This window comes from Rhinopithecus bieti, unplaced genomic scaffold, assembly GCF_001698545.2.
Source record: "Rhinopithecus bieti isolate Rb0 unplaced genomic scaffold, ASM169854v2 scaffold_39586, whole genome shotgun sequence".
Classification (NCBI taxonomy): domain Eukaryota; kingdom Metazoa; phylum Chordata; class Mammalia; order Primates; family Cercopithecidae; genus Rhinopithecus; species Rhinopithecus bieti.
The window spans coordinates 2,395,100-2,420,231 of record NW_016816842.1 but is presented as its reverse complement, the minus strand read 5'-3'; the positions used below and the strand labels follow the sequence as shown (position 1 = coordinate 2,420,231).

The following is a 25,132-nucleotide window of genomic DNA, read 5'->3' as shown; positions in this document are numbered from 1 at the left end:
AGTCTGTTCCAAAGCCTAATGAGGCATGCCATGGGGGGGTGGGAAGAGCTTGGGGCCAGAAGCAGGCACCCTACTCCTAGTCAAAGTTGGGGCAAACCGCACTTCCATTTCCTTGTCTGGCTCCCCAGATTCCCTTGGGCAACACCAAGTGTCTGGTGTGGGCCTCACGCCCACAGAAGGCCCCAGCCTTGAAGAGTGTTGCCCACAGACTGCCCCACCAGCCACTCACCATCCGCTTCATCTCCTTGGACACCTGGTTGCCACCCAGGTGGTTGTAGAAGGGGCGCTCAGCCCCCCAGTGAGGTGGGTTGTGCCCGATGGAGTTGGTTCTCTGGCGGTTCATCTTGGCGATCATGGCCTTCTCTTCTTTCTGGGAGATGAACACAGATGCATCAGCCTGCAGGCAGGGTCACCTAACGAGTCCAAGTGGTGAGCTCCTCACCCTCCCCCAAACACGGTACCTGGCCAGGTAAGGGGCTAAGGCAGCTGCCCTTTCCTCTCGGCAAGCCCTGGAGCCCAGAGCTCTGCCCAGATCCTGGATCCCTCCAAACTCCCTAATGCCAGCCCTGGCTGGCTCAGGTGGAAGTGGCAAAAGATGATAAGAGTTGGTCTTGTGAGAAAGCAAAGGGCTTGGGAACATATGCCATTTGCAAGGAGTTCTCCCTATAAGTTTGACGATAAGATTCCATCCTGGGTGCCCTTCTCTCCTCTGGATGGCCTAGGCTCCCAAAGGCCTGAGCTGACGCGCCTGGCTGCCCGCAGAGTGCTTCCTCACCCTACTCCGGGGGGCAGGGCAATCAGCGAGGGCTGAGCTTGGGTCTCCTAGGCAGCCAGGCCAACTCGTGCCTACGCCTCCCAACTTGGTCTCTGGCAGGCTGTGGTGTCATGTCAGGCTTTGCTCATGGACAGACCAGGGCTCAGGGCAGGGTCAGGCTCTAGCTATAGCCTCAAGGGTGGGTGGGGCCTGATCTGAAGGTGCCCGGGGGTACCGGAGGGAGAGGAGACCTGGGATCACAACCTCTGCTCAACTTCTCCAAAATATGCTATAACAGAGAGGGTACCAGGACTCGCCCCGGGGCCCAAGAGGCCACTTTTTTTTTTTTTTTTTTTTTTTTTTTTTGAGACGAAGTCTCGCTCTGTCACCGAGGCTGGAGTGCAGTGGCCGGATCTCAGCTCACTGCAAGCTCCACCTCCCGGGTTCACGCCATTCTCCTGCCTCAGCCTCCTGAGTAGCTGGGACTACAGGCGCCCGTCACCTCTCCCAGCTAGTTTTTTGTATTTTATTTTTAGTAGAGACGGGGTTTCACCATGTTAGCCAGGATGGTCTCAATCTTCTGACCTCGTGATCTGCCCATCTCGGCCTCCCAAAGTGCTGGGATTACAGGCTTGAGCCACCGCGCCCGGCCCCAAGAGGCCACTTTCAAAGAGGTTTGGGTCAGTGAAGTTATGAGATTCAAGAGCTGACAGGCATTGTACAAATACGCAAACGGAGTCTCAGTCTATGGGCCAACACACTCCCGAGGATCTTGTCTATCTGTCTGTCTATCCATCCAAATGGGTGCAAGAGAGCTGGAGACCTGAGGCAACCCTCCCCTCAACTCCCTCCCTTGTCAAATAAGGTGATGGTGGAAACACACAGCCTGCTTCAGCTGACATTGCTGGTAGGGGTGCCTGTCACTCTTTCTGTCTCCATTTCATCCTTTTTGGACCACTTGTCCAGCTAGAAGAACCAAGAGCCAGAGAACTCAGGGTCTAGGACAGGAAGCTGTGGGAGGCCTTGTGACCCAGACGCCGAGAGGAGAGATGTGGGGAAAGAGCCCGGAGGACCCAGTTCACTGATACTATGGCCAAGGAACTGACCAACGCTTACAAACGTGTCAAGGAAACCATGAGGAACTGTCCCCACAGGGCCCTGAATCTCCCGTCCCTCTTCCTGGTGCCTGTGGAGGGTCTGACACAGCTCCAGTGAAGAGCCCCTGCAGCCAGGATCTGTCCCCTGGGGCACTGCACAGTAGGATATGGTGTCCCTCTGATATCCCTCTCAGCACGGGCACCTGCCCTCAACAGCCCTGCCTGCCTCCCTTTAAAAATCGCCTTTGCTGTCGTCCTAGACTCCCTGAACTCTTCTCACAGCTTCATTTTGTCTTTCATTTCACTTCTTAGGAAGAGAAATGAGGAAGCTTTTCTCTATCAAAGGGCACTGACCGACAGATAAATTCAAAAGAAAGACTCATAAGTAAAAGACATTTTAGTTTAGGAAGAAATAGAAAATGTTCTCTTGATTTGCTTTAAAAATTAAGAACATGGAACACGACACTATTAAAAATAGAACACTGAAGTCTGCTAATAATTTAGCTTTATATTTCAGCAAGTGTGGGCTGAGACAAAGGGGGAAAAAGAAAGAGACTAGAAAGGGAAAGGGGAAAATAGGTTCAAGAAACAAAGATACATAGGCACATGTGGAGATGAACTCCGATCTATGGATCAGAGAGGGAGAGATTAGGACAAGTGTCCACCCCAGTAAAAGGCAAATGAAAAGGAGAAAGATGGAGATAAAACATATGGTATCCACAGACTCCCTTGATGCTGATTTCCAGCTTGTGGACTTCTGATGTCTTGTTGCTAATTTGAGGTCTGTCGCATTTTTGCAAAAGAAGCAATATTAAAAGCTTCCCTCTTTACTATCCTTTTTGCAAGGCCTAACTGCCGGGGTCCTTTTTAAGATGCAGGAACCACAACAGCATAAGAAATTCATGACTTCACTCAAGGAAAGAGAAGGAAGTAACAGGCCACGCAAATGTTCCTCCCTGGAGGAAGGGAGCCCCTCAGCCCCCCGGCTCCCCCCAGCCCACAGACCCGCTTCTGGGTGCAGCGCAGGATGAGGAAGGTCTCGATACTGTGCTCCTTGAGGTAGGCGTTGCGCTCGCCCCCACAGCCTGGCTCCACCTCATAGTCCCCGTTCAGGTAGTTGAGTGTAGCCTTGGTGATGTGGATACGTCTACAACAGGGCAGGGATCAGGGTGGAGAGGGCAGAAAATGCAAAGTCAGAATGTCAGCTCCCATGAAAAACCAAACTGCAATTAGTGGATTCATCACATGTGAAACTCTAGGGCCACAAGCTCTGCTCAAATCCTAACCTCAACCTTGCACGATACCCTCCATTACTATCAAGTGGGCTCTCGTGTCCACTGCAACCATACTATCTCACACTGCACATCCTGGCACAGACCGCTACATTAGCGTGCCCAAGAGAACATGGCCACCAGTCTTGCAAACTTTGCAAGCCTCTCACTCCTGCTCAGAAGCCAGCAATGGCTCCTGCACGCGACAGGATGGAGTCCAAATTCACAAGCCTGGCACTCATGCCTTCTGAACACAGGCGCTGTTTCTCCTAGCCATCCCTAAAAGGCCATCTGCTCTTCTCCCATGCCTTGGAAATGCTGTTTCCCACACCTGGGCCTCGCCTTGCCGTGTTCCCTCTGCCCAGCAGCAGGCTCTTCCCACCCCACCTGCCTCACCCCTCCCAGTCCTGCCTCCTTTATGGTCTAGTCACGCCAGAAACTATCTGTGCTTCCTCCCTCCTCCAGAACTCTCTCTATCACACCTCACCAGCCACTACAGTTTGGCTCAATATCTTCTGGGCCAAGGCTCAGGGAAGGGTGACATGATGCTCCCACAACTGACCAATGGTGGCACAGGAGATTGGGCAAGTAGAGGAATTTCTACTTCTACTATGCTCACCCCAGCCCCACCAGGTGCTTGCTACCCATCCTGCCCCGCCTCGCCTCTGCAGGATGGTCACCCTGGGTGGGCTTGAGTGGGAACCCAGGTTGGGGCCCCGAGCTACCCACAGCCTTCACTCACCCCGCCTTGCCGCCAGCCTCCATGTGGTTGGCTAGCGTAACATCGTTAGACCAGACGTCGAACTGCCACTTCCTTAGACCAAGGACACCGCAGTGTACTCGCCCGCTGTGAATTCCCACACGCATGTTCACGTTCACCCCCGTCACCTCCCGGACCAACCTGGGGATGGAGCAGGGGTAAGGCTGGGAGAAGGCTGGAGGCCAGGCACACAGAGTGGGGGTGAAGCTGCAGGTGCAGGGAAGGTGAAGGTGCAGGGGTCAAAGAGTCTTCCTTCTCCCATCCAGCCCTAGAGTCCAAGAATGTTCAGCCTGAAGGGCACTGGGGTGGGCAGTACGTGCAGTCGGCTGTGCAAGGGGCTGTTCCCGACTTGGCCACAAGGTGGCGTGGTGCCACACTAAAACCCAGAGCCCTGCTGCTTCCCCTCCAGGAGGGCACCTCTGGCCAGCACTGCCCTGTCAATTAAACTGTGATTGGAAAAATGCAAATGCATGTTAGGGCCAACTTGAATTAAACGGGGAAGTTATCACCACTCCAAACCCTGTATGTATAATGCTCTTGCGGGTAAGGCAGAAATGGCTTTTGGATTATCTGTTTATTGGATTTATCCACACTGCTGCTTCCAAGATGTTAGCAGGGTGATGGCAAAAGGTGGTTATCCAGGTTTCAAGGGTATGCCCTGCTCAGGAGGGAAGGGGAGCCTGGGCAGCAGTAGGGGCTTAGGGTGCTCCATGCCCTAGAGGAAAGCTTGGTACCAGTCACACACACCACGTATCCACATCTGGGAGCCCCCAGTAGACAGGGCAGGCCCTCCGTGTGCACTTATAACTCCTCATGCTAGGCAAGCAGTGGAGGCAGAGTGGGAAGGAAGCCATACATCTCCAGGTGCATGTCTGAGGCCCATGGGAACCTGCCCAGCATTTGCAGGAGAGGGTGCAGGTGCCAGGAAGTGGGGTAATGGATGAATTCAGATTGCACTTTCTAGGGCCCTAGACCCTCCCTGACACCTGGGGCACGGGTGCACTCAGCCAGCCATGGGACCAGCAGTCTGACTTGCCCCAGTGGGTGGGAGCACCACTGAGACTCCCTGACCCCATCCCACGCCATCAGCAAGAGGCTGACACCCACTGCAGGGGAGACTGCGGTCATCCATCATTTATCTTGTCCTGAATCAACCTGGTAAATACCTCCACTGCAGCAGAATACTTTTACTGAAACACTTTCCATCCACAATGCCTTTGAATACTTGCTTAGCTTGACAGTGGCTCATTCTGTCTTTTTGGCTTAACTCCACGGCCACCTCCTTCAGGCAAACTCTATCCTCTCAGTGGAATCAACTGTCCCCTCCTGGACCCTCCTACAATAGTCTGCCTCCCTTACCTCACTGTGTCCACATGACATGCCTCGTATCTGAGGACCAAGAGTCCTGGTCTCTCTCCCTTAAGGCTCTGTGCTTCTGGGGAGACTGACTGTCTAGCTCAGGCATGCTGGGGACACTTGGCAAGTGCTGCGAGTAGAACTGAGCCAAACCAATGGACCCGGCCGCCTTCCTGGCCAGACACTCCCGTCTCTGACCTTGCCCTCTGTGCCTTTTTTCTCTGCCCCTGTCCAGGCTATTTCTAAAGCCCAAAGTCTCTGACTTGCTCCCTTGGCTGTCACAGAAGCTTAGACCATCCATGGTTTTCAATGACCAGGGCTCCTTCTGTGGCCAGTGGTAGCCACGATTTGGCCAAACGGCCTTTTTGCTATGGCTCACAGGCAGGGTGATTCTCTAAGCGGACCACCTGCATTTGAACCCGCCTGCCTGGTGGTAGCACCCTGGGGAGTTGTCTAACCCCTGTGAGCCCAACCTTTCACATCTGGGAAGAAGTGGAACCAGCAGCTCGACGCCTGGCTGGGTGTTTGTAGGAAACATGAGGCCCCGGAAGTGCAAGGGCCTCACACGGCACAGGGTCCTCACACGGCTGCCAGCCTCTCCTCCACTCCTGGAGTCTGCAGAGCCCTCCCTTCCCACACACTTCCTCTGGGAAAAGCTGCCCAGGCTGCTGTAGGGAACAGGAACCCTGGAGAAGGCAAAAAGTCTGGTGGCACACGTCAACCCTCAGCTTGGCTGGGTACCTTTGGGAGATAGTTTCACCCCACTGTTTCCCTGCCTCCAACCAGGCAGCCGGCAGGTCAGTCAGTCGCTTGGGCTGTGGACAGGCCCAGGGAGGTAGACGGTCGGTACCCGGGGGCGGGCACTTACGAGATGGCCTCGATCATGTCCATGCCCATCTCCACGCAGCAGTGGGCGTGGTCAGCCCTTGCTTCAGGAAGCCCCGAGACGCAGTAATAACAATCCCCAAGGATCTTAATACGTAAACAGTGATTCTCCTGGAAAGCAAATTAATTTTACAAATTAAAAATAGTAGGAAAGAGAAGTGGGAGGGAAAGACATGAAAAGCAAACAGATTCACCCCGTGCCTGGAATAACTTGCCTTTTAGGGCAGTGAGCGCAGGCCCACACCGGAACTCGGCATGGTCCCAGGACAGGCTTATCAGGAGACGTTGGGGAGGGAGGGATTGTGGGGATGGAGGGATGGGCTGGGCAGCCCTGAGTGGCATTCCAGCCTCCCAGACTCAGGAGCTCACTTTCAAAGATCCGTTCCAGAGCCCCAAGAGGAATTTGGCTGGTCGAACTGTGGCCCAGCCAGCAGGGTGGCCCTGTCAGCTTAAGGAAGGCCCCAAGCCCCAGTACAAGGGTCTCTGGTCCCCTCCATGCCCCAAGAGTCACTCTGATTCATTGCTTGAGATTCTATCAAAAGCTGCCTGATTCTCCTCCTTTTACAAAGACTGAAGCAGGGAGAAATGAGCTTTAACCAAAAGCTCACTGACTCTCAGCCTGTCTGAGATTTTTATCCAAAAAGAATTTTGCTAAACTAGTAAGCACATGAGTGCCAAGAACCCAAGAGAGCTGCTGCTGAGTGACAGGTGCCATGGGGCCACCTGCAGGCCACCATCAATCTGTAAATGGGATTGCGATGGAATATCACTAATCCTCAATTATGAGCGGTCCAGCTCTGGATCCCAAAGGTAGTTGGGAAGCAGGGATTCAAATGCCCGTGTGGCCTGGACTCGTTTGAGACTTAAGTGCCAAGCAGGTACTATTCACCTCATTCAGTTCAGTGATGAAACTCACAGGTGAGTACATGTGCTCCACCACGGAAGCCCCCAGAGAGGCCCTGGCACTGGCTCCGACGGCACCAGCCTCTCTCATCAATAACCCAGCCTGCCGTCCTGTGTGGGCCAAGGGGAATGTGTCCACCTGTCAGTGGCCACTGACATTTAATCACTCTACAAAGGCCTAGAGCTGGGAAAGGATAACGGAGGGGTGAATAGGGGCCTAAGGAATGAACGTGTAGTTCACCACTCCCTGCCATGGAGTGTTACTTCCAATTTATCCAAACGTTTAAGAGTCCTCTTTCTGGATGCCTCTAGGGAATGGCACACAGCCGCCTGCAGGCCAGCCGGGGATTTAGACTCATTCTCTTATCAGTCTGGCCAATCTCATCAGGAATGTGGCTTGATGGCACCTAATGTTCCCCCAGACAAAGAGCATATTCCCCTGAGGGTTTGGGCAGTGTGACCAGCAGCCTCACCACCCGCTTCCACAGATGGAGGCATGGAGGGCTCCCTACGCTCTCGCTTGTGGTCAGCGACAGTGCTGAAAGCAACTCCAGCTGAGTGTGTCTCCAGGGTCCAGGTAGGGCGAGGACATAGCCACAGCCTGAGGGGCCCCTCTGCCCATCACCAGCAGGCTCTACCCAGCAGGGTACACCCAGGCATATGCCCATCTCTGGGGTTCAGCAGGTCCTCGACCACAGCAGCCTCCCTCAACAGCCCAGGTCGGGCCATCCTAGCCCCGGCTCAGGGCGACTCACTGCGGCCAGGCTGTGTCGAAGCGGGCTGAAGAGCCGTTGAGGGTCATGGACCATTCCTGTGCAGTGCACTGGGATGCCAGGCTGGTAAGCCCTCTGATGGTCAGCAAAACAGGTATTGCTGGGGAGACCAGGCAGAAGAGAGAAAGGACCCTGCTATTAGGGCTGCTCTTTGTGTCTCCCAGATTCATACATTACATTTTTTTTCTTCATATTTTTTTTTTTTTTTTTTTTTTTTTTTTTTGAGACGGAGTCTGCGCTCTTGTCGGCCCAGGCTTCGAGTTCAGTGGCCAAGATTTCTCAGCTGGTACTGCAAGCTCCGCCTCCTGGGTTACAACCATTTCTTCCTGCCTTAGCCTCCGAGTAGCTGGAACTACAGGTGCCGCCCCGCCACCTCGCCTGGGCTAGTTTTTTGTATTTTTAGTAGAAGATGGGGTTTCACTTTGTTAAGCCAGGGATGGTCTTGACTCCTGACCTCATGATTCCGCCCGACTTGGCCTCCCAAAGTGCTGGGATTACAAGCTTGAGTTTTTCTTCATATTTTTAAGAAGAGGTCTTGTTCTGTTGCCCAGGCTGGTGTGTGGTGGCGTGATCAAGGCTCACTGCAGCCCTGACTTCTCAGGCTCAAGGGATCCTCTCGCCTCAGCCTCCCAAGTAGCTAGGACTACAAGAGTGTGCCACCCTACCTGGCTAATTCTTTTTTTTTTTTTTTTTTTTTTGGTAGAGGCAGGGTCTCACTGTGTTGCCCAGGCAGGTCTCAAACTCCTGGGCTGAAGCAATCCACCCACCTTGGCCTCACAAAGTGCTGGGATTATAGCCATGAGCCACTGCACCTGGCTGCATTAAATCCTAATGCCCAATGTGATGGTATTTGTTGAAAGATAATGAGGTCACAAAGGTGGATCCCTCACAAACGGATTAGTGCCCTTATAAGAAGAGACACGAGAGCTTGCTTCTTCGCTTTCTGCTCGCCACCTCGTGACGATATAAGAAGGTGGCAGTCAGCAACCTGAAAGAGGACCCTTGCCAGACCCTGATCATGCTGGCACCCTGATCCCAGACTGCCAGCCTCCAGAACCATGAGAAATACAGTGCTGTTGTCTGTAAGCCCCTGGTCTTTGGTATTCTCTTAGAGCAGCCTGAACGGACCAAGACAGACCTCCATGAGGGAGGAGAGGCAGGGCTTGCAGCCAGGGCCCAGCCTGGGGCTCCTTGGGCCCGAGAGGGCTGCCAGCCAGCAAGAGTGCTGGGGGCTCCACACGGCTGCTGGGCAGGGGACAAAGAGGCCCTGGCACTGGAGGGCCGAGGATGCTGCCTCTTTCTGCTGCTATCCTCCTTCTGTGCTCTAACTGCACCCTCCCCCAGCCCAGGAGGAAGGCAGGGGAGGGGTGTGAGGCCTGAGTGTGTGCCTCAGGAGGGTGCAGGACAGGGGGCCAGGCCCCAGCTCCCAGTCGTCTCTCAGGCCTGCCCCCTTTGACCTCTGAGCACACCCCAAGGGTGCTGGGCCTGCTCCTGGGGAAGAGAGGCCTTTGATGCCTCTGCTCTGGAAGGCATTTCAGGCCAGAATGGTGGCCCTGCAAACTCTGACTTCCCAATCCCACACAGAAGGGACTCTAGCCCTAAGCCCTCCATCCTGAGGGAGTCCTCTATCCCCTACAAGAAACACAGGAAAAGAGGCCCAGGGAGGAGAAAGGAAGACACAGCCTGTCAGCATCCCGGGAAGCCCCCAACTCTTCCCTCCCAGTTCCTCAGTGCACCAGCTGATGACAGATCTTTCATCCGTCCCTGTGGCTTGTGTTGCCTAAGTTGAAAACATTTTCTTTCCTTTTCCTTTGAAACGGGGAAGGAAGACCCCAGGACCAGAATCTGTAAGGGCCCCTAAAGTTATTTTTCTTAAAAGGGACACAAAATCTAAAAACTGTGGTGTACTGAGATGCTCCTGGCAGCCAGGCACTGAGCGGGAGGTTTCCGACATGTCATCTCACTGAGTCCGCGCAAGAGCCCTGCAAGCAAGGGGTCAGTGTGTCCCCATTTCACAGACGGGAGCCAAGTCTCAGAGCAGCCAGGCAGGATTCTTCCTCCAAGGTCTGTGCTCCTCCTCAGGCACCTCGGGACTCCTGAGGCTCCAGAACCCAGTCTCAGTTTTAAAATTAATGATGTTAAACTAAACATATTTTGTCCCTTTATTCCAAAAATGTGTGTTGGTACATTAAACACATCTTTTTAAATCAAATATTGGGCTCACACCTATAATCCCAGCACTTTGGGAGGCTTAGGCCGGCGGATCACTTGAGGTCAGGAGTTCGAGACCAGCCTGGCCAACATGGCAAAACCCCATTTCTACTAAAAATACAAAGATTAGCTGGGTGTGGTGGCACATACCTGTAATCTCAGCTACTCGAGAGGCTGAGGCAGGAGAATCACTTGAACTCGGGAGACAGAGGTTGCAGTGAGCCGACATAGCACCACTGCACTCTAGCCTGGGTGACAGAGCTGGACTGTCTCAAATAATTAATAAATAAATAAATAAATAAATAGATAAATAAATAAAATATTGACAAATGATAATTGTATGTATTTATGGGGTGAGTGCAAAGTGATGTGATGATGTCACATATCCACCGTGTGGAATGGTTGATTGGGCTAATCAGCAAATCCATTACCTCACATACTGCTCATTTATCTCTCCTGTCGTCTAACTGGAACATGGTACTCTTTGCTAAGCCTGTCTTTATATTCTCATGCTTTCACATCCAAGGTCCTGGAGAGTTGGTGCCTCCCAAGACAAGCCAATTCCCAGAGACAGTAAACAACTTGCCTTAGGGTGTGCCTTTCACACACAGACCGACCAACCCAGAGTCCACTGCTGACAACAATCCCTTGCCCTCACCACCCCAGGGACAGGCACCGGGGTCCCAGGCAACTTGGGACAGCCCCTACATACCGAGCCAGCGCAAAGACATTCTTCAAACCAGCCAAGCAGCTGCCTTGCTACCCTTCCTTCCCGCACAAACCACAATAATGGCCCTGCTTCCTCGGCCTCTTGACTGCCCTGGTGCCTCCTCCTGTGGCCCCTGCATGTTGTGTCCCCTCCTCGTGGGAACTGTGAGTGACAATCTTAGCAGCAGTTCTCCCCCGATCTGTTGGCCTCACCATCATAAAACCCACATTTTAAAACACACCATTTTAAGTTCACAGAAGTATTAATTCATTCACACCTCACAACCACCCTGTCAGGAAATGAGGACACAGAAAAGTCACCTGGCCAAGGCCACACAGGCAACCTGGCTCCACACTTTAGGAGCTGAACCAATCAAGATGATGCTGTCTGTAGGCCCCACAGACATCTTAAATGGGTAAAGGCACAATCCAACGCCCTGGCACTGAGAGGGAGGTGGGAGGACCTGTGGGAGCTGCTGCTGTGGTCCCGGACAGGCACAGGATCCCCGAGAGGGGTCACTCTCAGCGGCTGCTCACCAGCTCACACGAGAGCCACAGGGCCTGTGGAAACAGGTTGGCCACCAGGAGTACATTCCAAGGCTTCAGCCAGGCTGTCCCACCTCCCAGGAGAAGCACGGCAGGGCAGCCCCCAGCCACTGCTGTTTCCCCAAATCCTGGCTCCTCTGGCCACTTCAATCCTAGCCTGGATCAACCAAGGCAACTGTAAGAGGGAGGCCAGAAAGAGTGGGAGAAATGGGGACAGGGACAAGAGATGGAACAAATGAGAGGGAGAGAAGAAAAGGTGAGGAGGTGGAGCAGAGAGAACAGGCCCTATCCTGCTAGGCCAGGGGACTGAGGACAGCAGAGAGCTGCTCCAGCGTGTGCAGCTGTGGGATGGGCCCAGAAAATGAAAGGGAATTTGGATTCTCCATAAGCTGTGATGCCCGGTGTCTGGCGTGGCTGGTGGGCCCACCACCCTGCCCAGAGGTAGGCTACGCTGGCGTGTGCATGCCGGGGGGAGGGTGCCTGCAGACCCCCATCCTGGCCCACCCTCCGCCTCCCTGCCTCCCAGGTGGCTGTCCCCTCCAACCAGGGAGAAGGAGAAGGTCTTTCCCACCGTTTGTGAAAGCACCCCTTCCATAGTTGTTCTGGAAATTCTTCTTTATCTCTCAGGAAATCAAAACCAAGGGAAGCTGAGGTCCGGATTGGCTGCACATGAGCCAAGGAGCATGTTCAGCAAGCATCCCCTTGGCCAATACCAGCACTTCAGACACAAAGCTGACAGGCAACATGACCAGTGGCTAGTCCAGCCTCAGTCTGAGGCTATGCAGCAAAGGCCTGGCTTTGGGGGCTGGAGATGCCCCCGGGGTAGGAAGGAAAAAGTCCCCTAATCCAGCAGAGGTAGGACTGCTACTGAGCAGGGTAACCCGTAGCACCAGGCAGAGCAGAAGAGGTGAAGAGAAGGAGGGTTGGGTGCCCCAGACACACGAGGCAGACATATGTGGTCCCAGGGGCTCCACTGCACGCCAGCCTCCTGTGCCTGCCTGGCTGACCCAGCCACTCAGGTGGGCCAGGCCTCTGCCCATCCGTGCACTGGGATGGCCAGGCCACGATCAACTCCTTCTCCACAGATGACCCTGCTGGACCTTGGCAAGCGCATTCTTCCACGGCAGCTCTTGTACACTAGACCATATGGTCCTGGGACCAGGCATCTCGTAGAATCACCTGGGAGCTTTTACCCGGAGAGGCCCTCTATCCCCAGCCCCAGAGATTCTGACTTAATCGTCTGGAGTGGGCTCTGCTGTTGGTTGTCTTTGTTCTGTTCTATTTTTAGCTTCCCTGGTGACGCACTATACAGCCAGGGTTAAGAACCACCACACTAGTTTAAAGGTTGCCTCAAGAAAGCTTCTACCACCCCATTTAAATTTACAACCTCTCCCATCTATCTCCCTTCTCTACCATATATTTCTCCACTGACTAGGCTGTGTATTACTGTTGTTTATTATTATGCTTCAGTCTGTCTCCTCTCTCTCGAATGTAAACTCTTTGAGGGAGAGATTTTTTATCTACTTGATTCATGGCTACATCCCAGCCCCTAGGAAACATGCAGCTGAATGACTGCCTGGATGTGGCGCGCCATGCCTACCTTGGCCTCTGCTCTACACCCAGCACAACACCCAGACATGCAAGGTGCCCCTGGTAGTTCCCTCAGGCTGCTGTAACAAAGCACCTCCAACCAAGTGGCTAAAAACAACAGATTTTTATTGTCTCGTGGTTCTGGAAGCTGGAGGTCTGAGATCAAGGAGTCGGTAGAGCCCTGCTCCCGATGAAACTCAATAGAAATTTCCTGGTGTATTCCTAGCTTTTGGAGGCAGATGTTACTCCTTGGCATTCCTGGGCTTGCAGCTACATCACTCCGGTCTCTGCCTCGGTCCTCACTAGGCCTTCTCCCTGTGCCTGTGCTTTCACAAGGCAGTCTCTTTTCCTCACAAGTTCGCTGTTCCTATTGGATTAGGGGCCCATCCTACTCCAGTATGACCTCATCTTTACTTGATTTCATCTGCAAAGATCCTGCTTCCAAATAAAGCTACATTCACAGGTAACAGGGGTTCAATGTATCCTTTAGGGGATAAAATTCAACCCACAACAGTGCCTAATCCTTATTTGTTGAAAGAGAAGAAACTTTACTGGTTCCAAAGCAAGTAAGAGGCACAATTAGTAACTCAAAATTGTGAGCTCTTCTGCCCCACAAAGCCTCCTGGAGACTCAAGCATGTCACCTGAGACAGGAGCCTGTGAGGTCCACAGCCTGTCCCCCAGCAGACGCCTCAAGCATGTCACCTGAGACAGGGGCCCATGAAGTCCACAGTCTGTCCCCCAGCAGACGCCATATGCACGGAACCAGTGGCTGAATGGGTACCAGGGACATGGGGACATGGGTGGTCTCTGGTTGTGTGCCAGGAGACAAGAGAAACAACACTGGTATGTGAGGAGCCCCAGGTGCCTTTGAAAACCTGTACCTCCCTGCAGCCTCCTGGGAATCCACTCTTCCTGGTCAGCTACCAAGGAACCAGGGAGGGGCAGGTCACTGCCTGCCAGGGAAGAGCCACTCAAAGCAAGGCTTCTATGCCAGGTGGGCGGAAGCCCAGGCAAGGTTGCTGCTGAGGCCCTGACTCTGAAGCCCCCAAAGCCTCCCCACACATTTATATAAACCCTGCCACCCCCACATTCCCCCACCTCCTGTCAGAGACAAAGTCACATTTCTCTGCAGCTTTGGGGGAGGATTCTGCTTAATGACTGTCACTTCTGCAGGCTCTTCGGTTTTACAAGGTTTACCCTACAGCAGATTGTCTGTTCTGCTGGCCAGGATTTCCTGATCTTCCCCAGAGTAACTCTGAAGGCCATGTCCCAACTCAGTGCTGGCCCAGACGTGCAGGAAGGTGCTAATTCATCTGTTAGCTCCCATCTGAGAGCTCCTCTTGGGAACAGGATCAGGCCCTCATGGCGGGTGCACAGAACTGAGGTAGGGCCACCCTGGCTGTGCACACTTCCCTAATTGCCTGCCATCCATCATTCACAGTCTCCTGCATTCTATTCCAGGGGCAAGAGTGGGAGACACAGTCCCAATTACCACAATAGGCCCTTCAGCCCTCCAGAGCAGCTTTGGCTCAGCTTTCCAAACCACTTGCATTTTTGGTGAAGTGCATTTCCTCACGGTTGCTCCCACTTGCTGCTAACAGGCCCATGACTTTATGAAGCTGTCAGAGCCTGGCCCTTCTCCTGTGCACATCCCGCAGCACCTCTGGACACCCAGGTGCTGAGTTCTCCTGGCGGTCTAGGGGAGCCTGCGGTGGTGATCACCAGCTCCTCTCATCTCCTGCAGCCCTTGGCATCGTCAGAGCTCCAGGACCACATGAAGAACTGTGCTGAGTGGTAGAGGGTGGGAAGGGATTATGGCAAGGTCTCAGCCCAACTCCCAGGAAGCTGGGAGCTGAAAGTGCTGGGGAAGTACCCGGACGGGCCCAGTGTGGGCTGGGGAGGCTGAAGTGGCCACAACTCTGGATGGGCCAGTGGTCTCTTTCTGACCAAGAGTGCTGTCCCCTGCAGTGTGCCCTCTCCATTTGTCCCCTATCATCCAACCCGGAGAATCCTTTGGGCTCATGCCCCTAGGAAGGTACAGGAGAAGCAAGGAGTCGCTCACGTCCTTTAGGGGAGTTAGCACAATCAGGTGTGGTCTTATTAACACTGGGGCATGTGAACTGGCAGAAGCCACAGGTCTATCCAGGGCCACAGGCTGGGAAAGGGAAAGTGGGAAAGGCCTATGGGAGCCTGCTGGACACGGAATGCCTGCACAAATTCCACCAACAGGGAGAGCCTGCCCTGGGACAACTGCACTCTCTCCACTCTTGCAGGGACAACAGGATGCCTTTCTTCAGCAAGTGGAAACCAAGACAAGGGGCCCAGGGACTGGTTTGACTGTCAGGACTGGGTCCAGAGGTCCCAGGTGGGGGCATGTCCTGGATTCAACTAGGGGCCTCCTGCAGACCCCCTCCCACCCACCCAAACCCCTCTCTTGTTTCTGCCTACCCAAATCCTACCCCTACTGTACGTACGATGGAACACCCCACAGCACCTACAGACATTCTGTTTAGAAAGTCTGGAAAGATTTAGGGAAATGCTTCCTGAAGGAAAATCACACAAAAGGAAGAAGAAACTGCACCAAGACCTAGCAATAGTTAGTGACCTCAGGGAGTGAGTCTATGAGTGCTTTTTCTTCTCCATACTGCTCTTATTTTCCAATTTTTCTACAAAGAACATACATTCTTCACATAATAAAAATGTTTATTTTTTGCCACGCATGGTGGCTCATGCCTGTAACCCCAGGACTTTGGGAGGCTGAGGCAGGAGGAATACTTGAGCCCAGGAGTCGGAGGCCAGTTTAAGCAACATAGTGAGACCCGGTCTCCGCAAAAAAATTTTTTAAATCAGCCAGGTGTGGCGGCGGGTGCCTAGAGTCCCAGTTACTGGGGGGCTGAGGTGGGAGCACTGTTGGACCCCAGGAGGTCTAGGCTGCAGCGAGCCATGATCACACCACTGCACTCCAGCCTGGGTGACAGAGTCAGACTCTGTCTCAAAAAAAAGTAAAAGAAAAAAGAAAAACGTTTATTTTTTAAAAGGTAAAAAATCACATTCTTCTTTTAGGGCCTGATTCTAACCCTTCCGTCTTCATGATGTCTTCCTTGACTTACCCCAGCCCAGAATGATACTTCCTATGTCTAAATTTTTATTAGAATCATAATCCTAAGTAACAGCTGATTCCAGCTGTTTCAAAGACATAGCAGGGCAAATTCAACTGGTCATTACCTCTTTGCTCCGTCTTCCCTCCCTTCTTATCTCCCACAGGACCCCTCATTTTGAGTCTAGAGAGCTAAAATAGTAAGTCCTTGCTGGCTACTGACTCCAGTCCCCACCAATCCCCACTCTGCATTTAAGGCAAACTGAGGTCTTTTGTTGGGACACAATCCCAGGTAAGGATGTGGAGGAATTCGAACCCTTGTGCACTGCTGGGAGGAAGGTCAAATGGTGCAGGCCCTCTGGAAAACAGGATGGCAGTTCCTCCAAAAGCTAAAGATAGAATCACCATATGATCCAGCAATGCCATTCTAGATACATACCCACCAAAACTGAAAGCACAGGCCAGGTGCGGTGACTCACTTCTGTGATCCCAGCACTTTGGCAGGCTGAGGCGGGCGGATCATCTGAGGTCAGGAGTTCAAGACCAGCCTGGCCAAAATGGTGAAACCCCGTCTCTACCAAAAATACAAAAATTAGCCGGGCATGGTGGTGTGCACCTGTAATCCTAGCTACTAGGGAGGCTGAAGCAGGAGAATTGCTTGAACCCAGGAGGCAGAGGTTGCAGTGAGCCAAGATCATGCCACTGCACTCTAGCCTGGGTGACAGAGTGAGACTCCATCTCAAAAAAAAAAAAAAAAAAAGAAAGCACAGATATGAAAAAAGTATTTGTACACCCATGTTCCTAGAAGCACTATTCACAACAGCCAAAAGGTAGAAGCAACCCAGTGTCCATCAGTGGACACTCTGTATGGATCAATAAAATGTGGTATATTCAGACAATGGAGTATTATTCAGCCCTTAAAAAGGAAGAAAATCCTGACATATGCTATAACATGGATGAACCTTGAAGACATCATGCTAAGTGAAATAAGCCGGTCACAAAAAGCACAAATACTATATGTGTCCACTCACATGAGCTACCTAGAGTAGTCAAAATCATAGAGACAGAAAATAGAATGATGGTTTCCAGGAGCTTGCGGGAGGGAGGATGGGGAGTTAGAGCTTAATGGGTATACAGTTTCAGCTTGAGAAAATAAGAAAAGTTCCAGAGATGGATGCTGGTGATGATGGTTGCACAATGTGTATGTACTTAATGCCACTGAACTGTACATTTAAAAATGGCTAAGATGGTGAGTTTTATGCTATGTATTTTTATCACAACTAAAATAATCCATTAATTTTTTTTTTTAAAGACTCAACCCTAGTGACTCCACCAACAGGGCGCCCTGGACTGTCAAGCTGCTGTTCCCGTAGCACTTAACTCCCTCACTGAGAGGATTGGATATTCCCTAAGGAGCAGAGATGGTGTCTTTTCATAGTGGCAGGCTGTATATAGTAGCAGCTCAGTACATGTTTGTGGAATGGATAAAATAATAACATAAAGACCACTTATATCTATAACTGGTATGGGAGTAGAGTTCAGAATACTTAAAAAAAAAATAGAGACACAGTCTTGCTCTGTTGCCCAGGCTGGAGTGTAGCAGCAAGATCTTGGCTCACTATAACCTCAGGCCCCTGGGCTCCAGCAATCCTGTTGCCTCAGCTTCCCAGTATTCTGGGCCTGGGATTACAAGCATGAACCATCGTGCCCAGCCCAGAATACTTTCCTTCATGTCAGGTTTGAGACAGGAATGCAGGGTGTTCACGGCCCCTCCTCATGTGGTCTGTTGGCTGAGGGTGTGAGTGGAAGGTAAACATTTTCCACCCTCTGCCTACAGGGTGCACAATCCACCCACGGGTATCTGAGTATCTTGGACATTGTCGCGTGGTCATTATAATTCAGAACCACGCTGCAGCAGAGCCAGACACCAGAGCAACCTGGGGAACGCAGCCAAGTCCTTGAAGGAGACAGGAGAGGAGATAGTAACCTTAAAAGCGGGAGGTGTTGGGGAAAGACTGAGGAGAAAGGGGATCTCTCCCCAAGACCCTGCCACACCCCTGATGTGTGGGGAGGCAGGCTAGCTACCTCATTGCCACACCAGGCTTGGCAGCCCCTCTGCCGGGACCCCAGCTGCAGATCCACAGGACTCGGGTGCCTGACCCCACCCATGCTCCATCCTGAGCCCTGGAGCCCTGCGGGGAATGTTTCTTAGGCAGAGGACCAGCACCCCCTAGAGGAAACGGCCTTCTCTCCCTTCACCCAAAGAAGAGTCTGGAATGATCTCTCACCCACCCACCACCTACGACCTTTAAAACCTCAGGGCTCCAGCTCAGGCACAGTCCAGTCAGGTGCAGCGTCATCCACACGAAGAAGGCGCTCTCGTGAAAGCAGAGAATCCTTCAGAGCCCTCTCGGGCCTGGCTGGGGCATTCTCTCGCCCCTGAAACCTTTGGGGTGTTGAGCTACCTGACCTTGACTCTCACCTGGTTGTCTGCCCTGCCTCAAGAGCAATCAGTCTGCAGCCTCCTGGGCTGTACGGGGCTGGGGGCCTTCCATGCCCTACCTCACCTCAGCTCCCAGCAGCCCTGCAAGGAGTCCTGGGCTAGAGAGCTGGGCGCCCTCTTACGGATGCTGCTCTTCTGTGCCTTTTATCACAATTATAACAGAACAATAGAGCAGTACGTTGTCTAACTTTAATACCCCGTGAAGTCCGTGTCTCCTGGTCACTAAACCCTAGCGCCTACAAGAATGTGATCAACTCAATTGACTAATTATTCATTGTTTAGTGTCTTCTCTAACAGAATATGCACTTCATGATGCCAGCGATGATGTGTACTTTAATCTGTGTCGCACTGCCTGCCTCTAGCTGAGTGTCCTGCAGTGTGGCTGGTGGTCCCCAGTGATGAGGCAGAGGTCAAACACTAGCTGAATGGATGAGTGAATGGCCATCCCATGTTACAGATGAGGACTATCCCCATCCCATGTTACAGGTAAGGAAACTGAGGCTCTGATTAGGTGCCTTGTCCAAGTTCCTACAGTCACCAGGCGGCAGAGCTGGGTGTGGACCCATCTGCTCAACACAGGTGCTCATCTTGTTCCCTTCTGCTGACTCCTGGGCAAGGGTGAGCTGGTGATGCCAAGGTCTATCTGCATCTTCCTTTGCTGTGACCCACGTGGTATGGCGCCTTCTTTGGCTGAGAAGGCCGAGACTGACTGATTTCTCTCCAGGAGCTGTCCCTCCCTCCAGAATAGCCTCTGCTGGCACGTCCCAGAGGCCCTTGTCCCTCCCAGGTGTGGGGAGGGCACAGCCCTCCCCAGCCCTGGTGCTGTCGGCTGCAGCGAGCGCAGGTATCTGGGGTGGGGGAGGACAGGCAGGAGGGCTTGCAAGCCACCAGTGGATATTCCAGCATGGGCCCCGGCTCCAGCTGACCTGTCCCATCAGAAACGCTGAAACATTCCTATTTGTCACCACACATCAGACAGGGGAGACATCTAAATATCTCCAGGGGTCCCCTGGCCTCTGGCCTGCCTCTGCCCATGGCCAGTGGTGGCTCAGCACCAAAACATCCTACAGGCTCCTTGGCCAGTCCCTGGCTGCCCCCCGGGAGGTATGTGCTGTACAACCATTCTCCTCAGGGGAGAATGAGGCCATGGACAGTGGTGGCCTCTGTCTGTCACCCCTCCCTACCCAAGACAAACTCTTCTCCCCAAATCCCCATCAGTCTCTTCCTCTTCCTTAGATCCAGGCCCAGCCTGTCATGCTGTGCAGTTGATTTATTTTTCTTGTGGCCTTGCTCTCAGTGGGGCTAGAGAACAGCATGTCATCACCCTCTCTAAATATTACAACTCTGCAGAGAATTGATGAATGTGACTCATCACCCTCCATTCTCCAACTAGAGAATCCCCAGGCCTTTCTTTGTTGATATGAGTGTGATCATAATCATAAAAATAACAGTAACAATAATAATGGCAGCTCACAATTACTGAATACTTGTCATGTGCCCGATATTGTGCTAAGTACTTTCCCCACATTATTCCATTTACTCTTTGCAACTCTATTATGTAGGACCTCTTCCTATCCTATTACACAGATGAGGAAACTGAGATTCAGAGTGGCTCAATGTCTGTAACTTGTCCTGGTCACATGGCCAGGAAACAGCAGAGTAGAGGCAACGTGCAGAACTGCTTAACCCCAGAGCCTAGGCCTAACCACTGTGCCCCACTGGCTCTCCATGAGTCCAGCCTCAAAGGGTGTTTTTAAACTATGATATCAACCCCCCCATCTCATACTTAACCATCAACCCAAGCCAAAAGTTCAACCCCAAAACAGAGACCAGAGCGAGCATTGTGTTTCTACCAAGGGCTACAACCAGTGCTACTGATGGAACAGGGAAAGAGGCCCCAGAGGGACATTTGCATATGATTGCTTGCAGTTGGCCTCTGATGTGTACCAGCCACCTCTGTCCCTGGCGATGTCAGAGTCAGAATCATCTCTGAGCCCATGAAAATTATAGCATCTTGGTTTTTCTCTCCTTTCATCTCTTTCCTGATTGCCGTCATTGATCCTGGCACATCCCAGACAGAAATACCCCTACTGTGGCAGGGGTCTGACGTACAGGCCACTCTGTGACTAGGGCAGTGTTCTTTTATCAACCCAAAGTCACTGCCTCCACGGGAGAGAGACAGAGGGAGGTGTCACCCCAAGGGCAGTCACCGTAGAAGAGGCCTGAGTCAGCCCCTCTGACCAAACACCCTTGCTGGAGGGCTGGGGCCCAAGAGCCAGCACCATGGAACGAGGAATAGGAAGATGCCTGCTGAGTGGGAGAAGAGATGGTGAGAGAGGGCAAGGAACTGGGCCGAGGTGCAGGGGTGGCGGGTGAGCCAGCTGTGTTGGCCGAGGCAGGCTGGGAACCTGTGCTGGAGGGCCAGACTGCTTCTGAGCAGTGAATTTTCTGGATTTCCTTTGTGTTCCACTGAATGAGTGAAACCTGCACAAAGCTTGCGGAGCTGAGAGCAATCAAGGAAAGCAACTTTGTCCACGCTGTGCCAAGGACAATGCCTGGGCCAGTGAGGTGGTGAGGACAGGACCAGGAAAGAAAATTCCAGAAGGGGGAGCTCAGTGGCTTGGCTCGTACATGTTGGGACCACTTGGTGGGCTACCCCTTCCCACTTTAAACTGTTCTAATAGGGAAGTCTGTTTCCTCACCTGTCCTAAGGGGGAGACCCCTGGATTTCAGGAACTGCCATCAGACAGGAAAGGCCCCTGGTGGCTCCTCAGTCACACACACACACACACATACACACACACACACACACACACAGAGGAAACCAAGTCTCTCTCCTGCCTCTCCTCTGAGTCTCCTGTTAGTCTGAGGGCTCCCCAAACCTCCTTCCCACAGATTCCTCGGACACACTCCTTTCTCCTGGGCACATAAAAACATCTGTCCGGTAGTCAGGCTGGGTAAAAGCTAGTATCAGAAAGTGTTCTGGGGGTGTTTCTCCCACTTAACCAACGACGGGATCTTGAAAAGTTACTTCATCTCTGTGCCTCAGTTTTCCTCCTGTAAAATGGAGATAATCACAGTTACAGCCCTCTTCTTTGCTGTGGTGATTAAGTGAGTAGATGAAAGCACTTAGGGCAGTGGCTGGTTCAGGCAAGCTCTGTGTAGGCGTGAGCTCTCACTGCTAGCGATCATTCCACCACGGGAGGGCCAAGGTGGGTGGGAGAAGCAGCAGGGAAACAGCACATCTGCACTGCCTGAAGGGCTCAAGGCCAGGAGTCCAGCCACACACTCCACTTCCCTGAGCTCCACTTTCCTGAGCTCGGCTCAGCTGCAACACCCTCAGGTCCCTCCGGGATGTGGAGATTCAGCGAGGGGCAGCCTTCTTCCTGGGAGACCAAGGTGACTGCTGCCTACGCTGTCCCTACCTGACAGAGGAGCATGAGGGGTTGGGAGAACCCCAGAACTGGGGCCAATGTGTTTTGCAGATACGTGTCTCTCCCAAAGGCTTAGAGTCTCAGTTTTGACAGACAGATGGAAGACACGCAGGCAGAATCCACAGTCTTGGATCCCAGGGCAGACTTGGGAACTGGGCAGTTCTCATTCTGCCTGAAAAAAACAGTGCTTCCCTCACCCCTGCTGTTGTCAGCCTCACCTCCTCTCTCTCTCTCTCTGTGTGTGTGTGTGTGTGTGTGTGTGTTAATTTGCACTATTTCATTTAATCACTTTCTTGAAAACTCAGGCCAAGCCTCCAAAGAGTCCTCTTTACACCAAACTTAGAGGACTCGTGAGTCCTAGGGAAACTTGCCTGGGGAGAAGGAACTCTCCGGAAGGCAAACACAGCAGCTCCTTTTCTGGGCATATGGGAGGATTATCAGGCTCTCCAGGAAGCCATGCTGGATGAAGGCCACTGTATCGCTTCGTGTCCCCATGGAACTCATAAGCAGATTTTGCACTCTATTAATCTACATCTGTTTGCACGTCCCTGCTGTCAGCAGCTTCTGTCTAGGGAGGCGGCAAACACGCAGTGAAAGGAACGTGGGCTCTGGAGCGGCCACTTGGGTGCAGCCTGTCCGTACCACTGCTGGCTGGGGGACCTTGAGCTCTTGAGTCTTTTAATTTAGAACAAGTTCCCCACCCTTTTTTCTTTTTCCATGACTGACTTTTTAAAGAGTACACAATGTAGACTGTCCCACATTCTGGATTTGTCCAGTTGTTTCTTGGTGATTTTTTTTTCTTTAAATTTATTACAGAAAATTTCAAATAGAGTATACATGAAGTAAATAGCATACATGACCTATCTATCATCTGGGTGTGCTGATAAAGGTAGCTGGCTTGCAGTGCTGTCAGGAGGACTTGTGATAAGGTGGGCAGAGCCTGGCCCAGTGCCTGGCACGCACTGGCTTAGGAGGCATGGAAGCTGCCAGATGGTGGTGAAGATGAGATGATGGTGGTGACATTCGGGTCCCAGTCTATGCTTTCCGTCTCTCTTGGTAGGCTAGGAGCTCCTCCCCAAAGCGGGCGGTGGCGCTTCCTCCTTTCTCCTCCTCCTGTTTCTATTCTCTCCCTGCAGCCTCGCTGTCCCCCTCTCCCCACCCCCCAAAAAAGTTACAGGGGACACCATGGTAATTCACATTTAACATACCTGGAGGGGTGGGGCTGGCGTGCTCTAGACAACACACTCTCCGAAGTCAACAAACCACCCTGTCAGGCTGTGCCCACTTGAAAGGAGGGAAGTGGGATGTCTCTGTGGGGGCCCAGCTCTCCCTCCCTTCCCTCCTCCTCCCCCAGCCTCACCCCTACCTCACGTTGTCATGTTTCTGGATGTAAATCTTATGGAACATCATATCCTCCTGCTTGGCGTTGATGTCTGCTTTCATCTCCATGGCAACATGACGGGGAAGGACAGACAGCAGGAGCCGCTCCTGTGGAGGGAAGCACATTCTTTCATCACGGCGCCTTCCACCTGCCTGGCAAGTGCTCTCTCCTCCACACCTGTGCCCCTGCCTGAGGGCCCTGGAAAACCTTTCAGGCTCTCCCGGGACTCCTGGGCTAACACTGTGTGTGTGTGTGTGTGTGTGTGTGTGTGTGTGTGTGTGTGCGTGCGTGCAGGCTACCTGTCCCCCATCTTCCCTCCCCAGGACACCACGTGATCCTTCCGCCTCAGTCTCCACGTTTCTCTGGCAAAAGTGTCCCTGGTGAACCTGTGAGTACTGAGCACCTCGGGTTAGAATCCTGGATGTCACCTGAGACTCTGCATGACCTTGGGCAAATGACTGAACTTCTTTGAGCCTCAGGTTGCTCATCTGTAAAATGGGGATGGAGTTGTTGAGAGCACTACATGAGATCCACTCCATCAGTTTTCAAATATTTATTGAACACCTACCATGTGCCAGGCACTATTCTGGGGACCAAGAGAGTTAACACCAAGAGTGAGACAGGCAAGTTTCCTCCTTCAGAAAGCATCTGGTGTAATGCGGGTCTCGGGCGCTACTATGGGGGCACTGAGCAGGGACAGCTGATCTCCACTGGGGTAGTCAGAGAGGGCTTCCTGGAGACTGAAAGGATGGGGTAGGAAGGAGGTGCTCCAGTTCCACTTGGGGGACAGTGGCCCAGGAGAGAGGGAAAGCAAGGTGACTTAGAGAAACCACGTCACAACCAGCTGCAGGGGAGGTGGGAGAGAAGCAAGTGGAGGGGCAGTCCACATCGCGGAGGCTCACGTCAGCCTGTTATGGAGTCTGGACTATGCCCTCTTTCTGAGCTCCTGTCCTGGGCCTGCCCTGCTCCAAGAGCTGCCTCCCTGCCAGACTCCCTGTCAGGCTGGTGCACATCATTTGCTCATCGCCAGCCTTTCATTTTGGCTGCCTCCAGCCCTCCTCATTCTCCTGCCCTTCACTCCACACCAGATGCTAGAGTCACCCTCCTCCCATGTGGCCCTGAGACTCTTCTGCTTCTATGTCATCTCTGCTTCCTCTCCCTCCACCTGGCCCCAAACATGGCATATCCCACCTCTGTCCTCGCTCCATCCATGCCTGCATTCTGGGAGTAAATCCATGGCCAAGGCTCCCACTGTAGAGGTGGCTCTGTCTGCCACTTCCCACATCCCTACCTCCTGTCCATGGCTCGCCAGCCTCTAGCTGCCCACCTGGATGTCTTGCCACCACCACCCTGACATCACACCCAAACCACACTCGCTTTCTGCACTGTCATTTCCCAATCACTTTTCTTTCCATTTCCCTGCCTTGACCTGGGACAGCCCCATTCTGCTGCACCAGTGTCAAGGCCCTGCCCACATAAGTGGCTTTTGCTTTTCAGATCTTTCCCTCTGACACTCATTCCTTTCCCCTGAGCGGTAGGCCCTGTCCAGCACTGATGAAGTCCTGCTCATCTGGAAACAGCTCTCGCACTTGTCCTTTCCGTTCTGTGCCTTCCTTCACTGCCCATATGCAGTTCTCACCTGGCTCTTGGATTCTGGTTGCGACACCCTGGACAGACAGCCTCCCTCTGCCCTCCCTGGTGCCTGCACAGCCCCGATCTCTCTGAAACACTACCTGTGCTCAACACCTTCACAGGTTTTCTAGTTTCACCAGCCACATCACATACGGGTTTTTCCAGACCCACTAAACTCACTCTTCCTTATTTTCCACCGCAAATCAATGCCCATGTCCCCTTACCCCCC

General features: G+C 52.8%; 1 protein-coding gene across 1 annotated transcript in view; it reads right to left on the bottom strand.

Annotated features, from left to right (window-relative positions):
- ADCY5 (adenylate cyclase 5) overlaps positions 1 to 25,132 on the bottom strand; it is a 165,804-nt gene that overhangs the window by 43,041 nt on the left and 97,631 nt on the right. Inside the window, 7 exon segments of the mRNA XM_017855346.1 lie at positions 230 to 370; positions 2,857 to 2,998; positions 3,865 to 4,023; positions 6,107 to 6,234; positions 7,778 to 7,874; positions 13,269 to 13,292; positions 23,257 to 23,378. Of these exon segments, the coding sequence (XP_017710835.1) occupies positions 230 to 370; positions 2,857 to 2,998; positions 3,865 to 4,023; positions 6,107 to 6,234; positions 7,778 to 7,874; positions 13,269 to 13,292; positions 23,257 to 23,378 (813 nt within the window).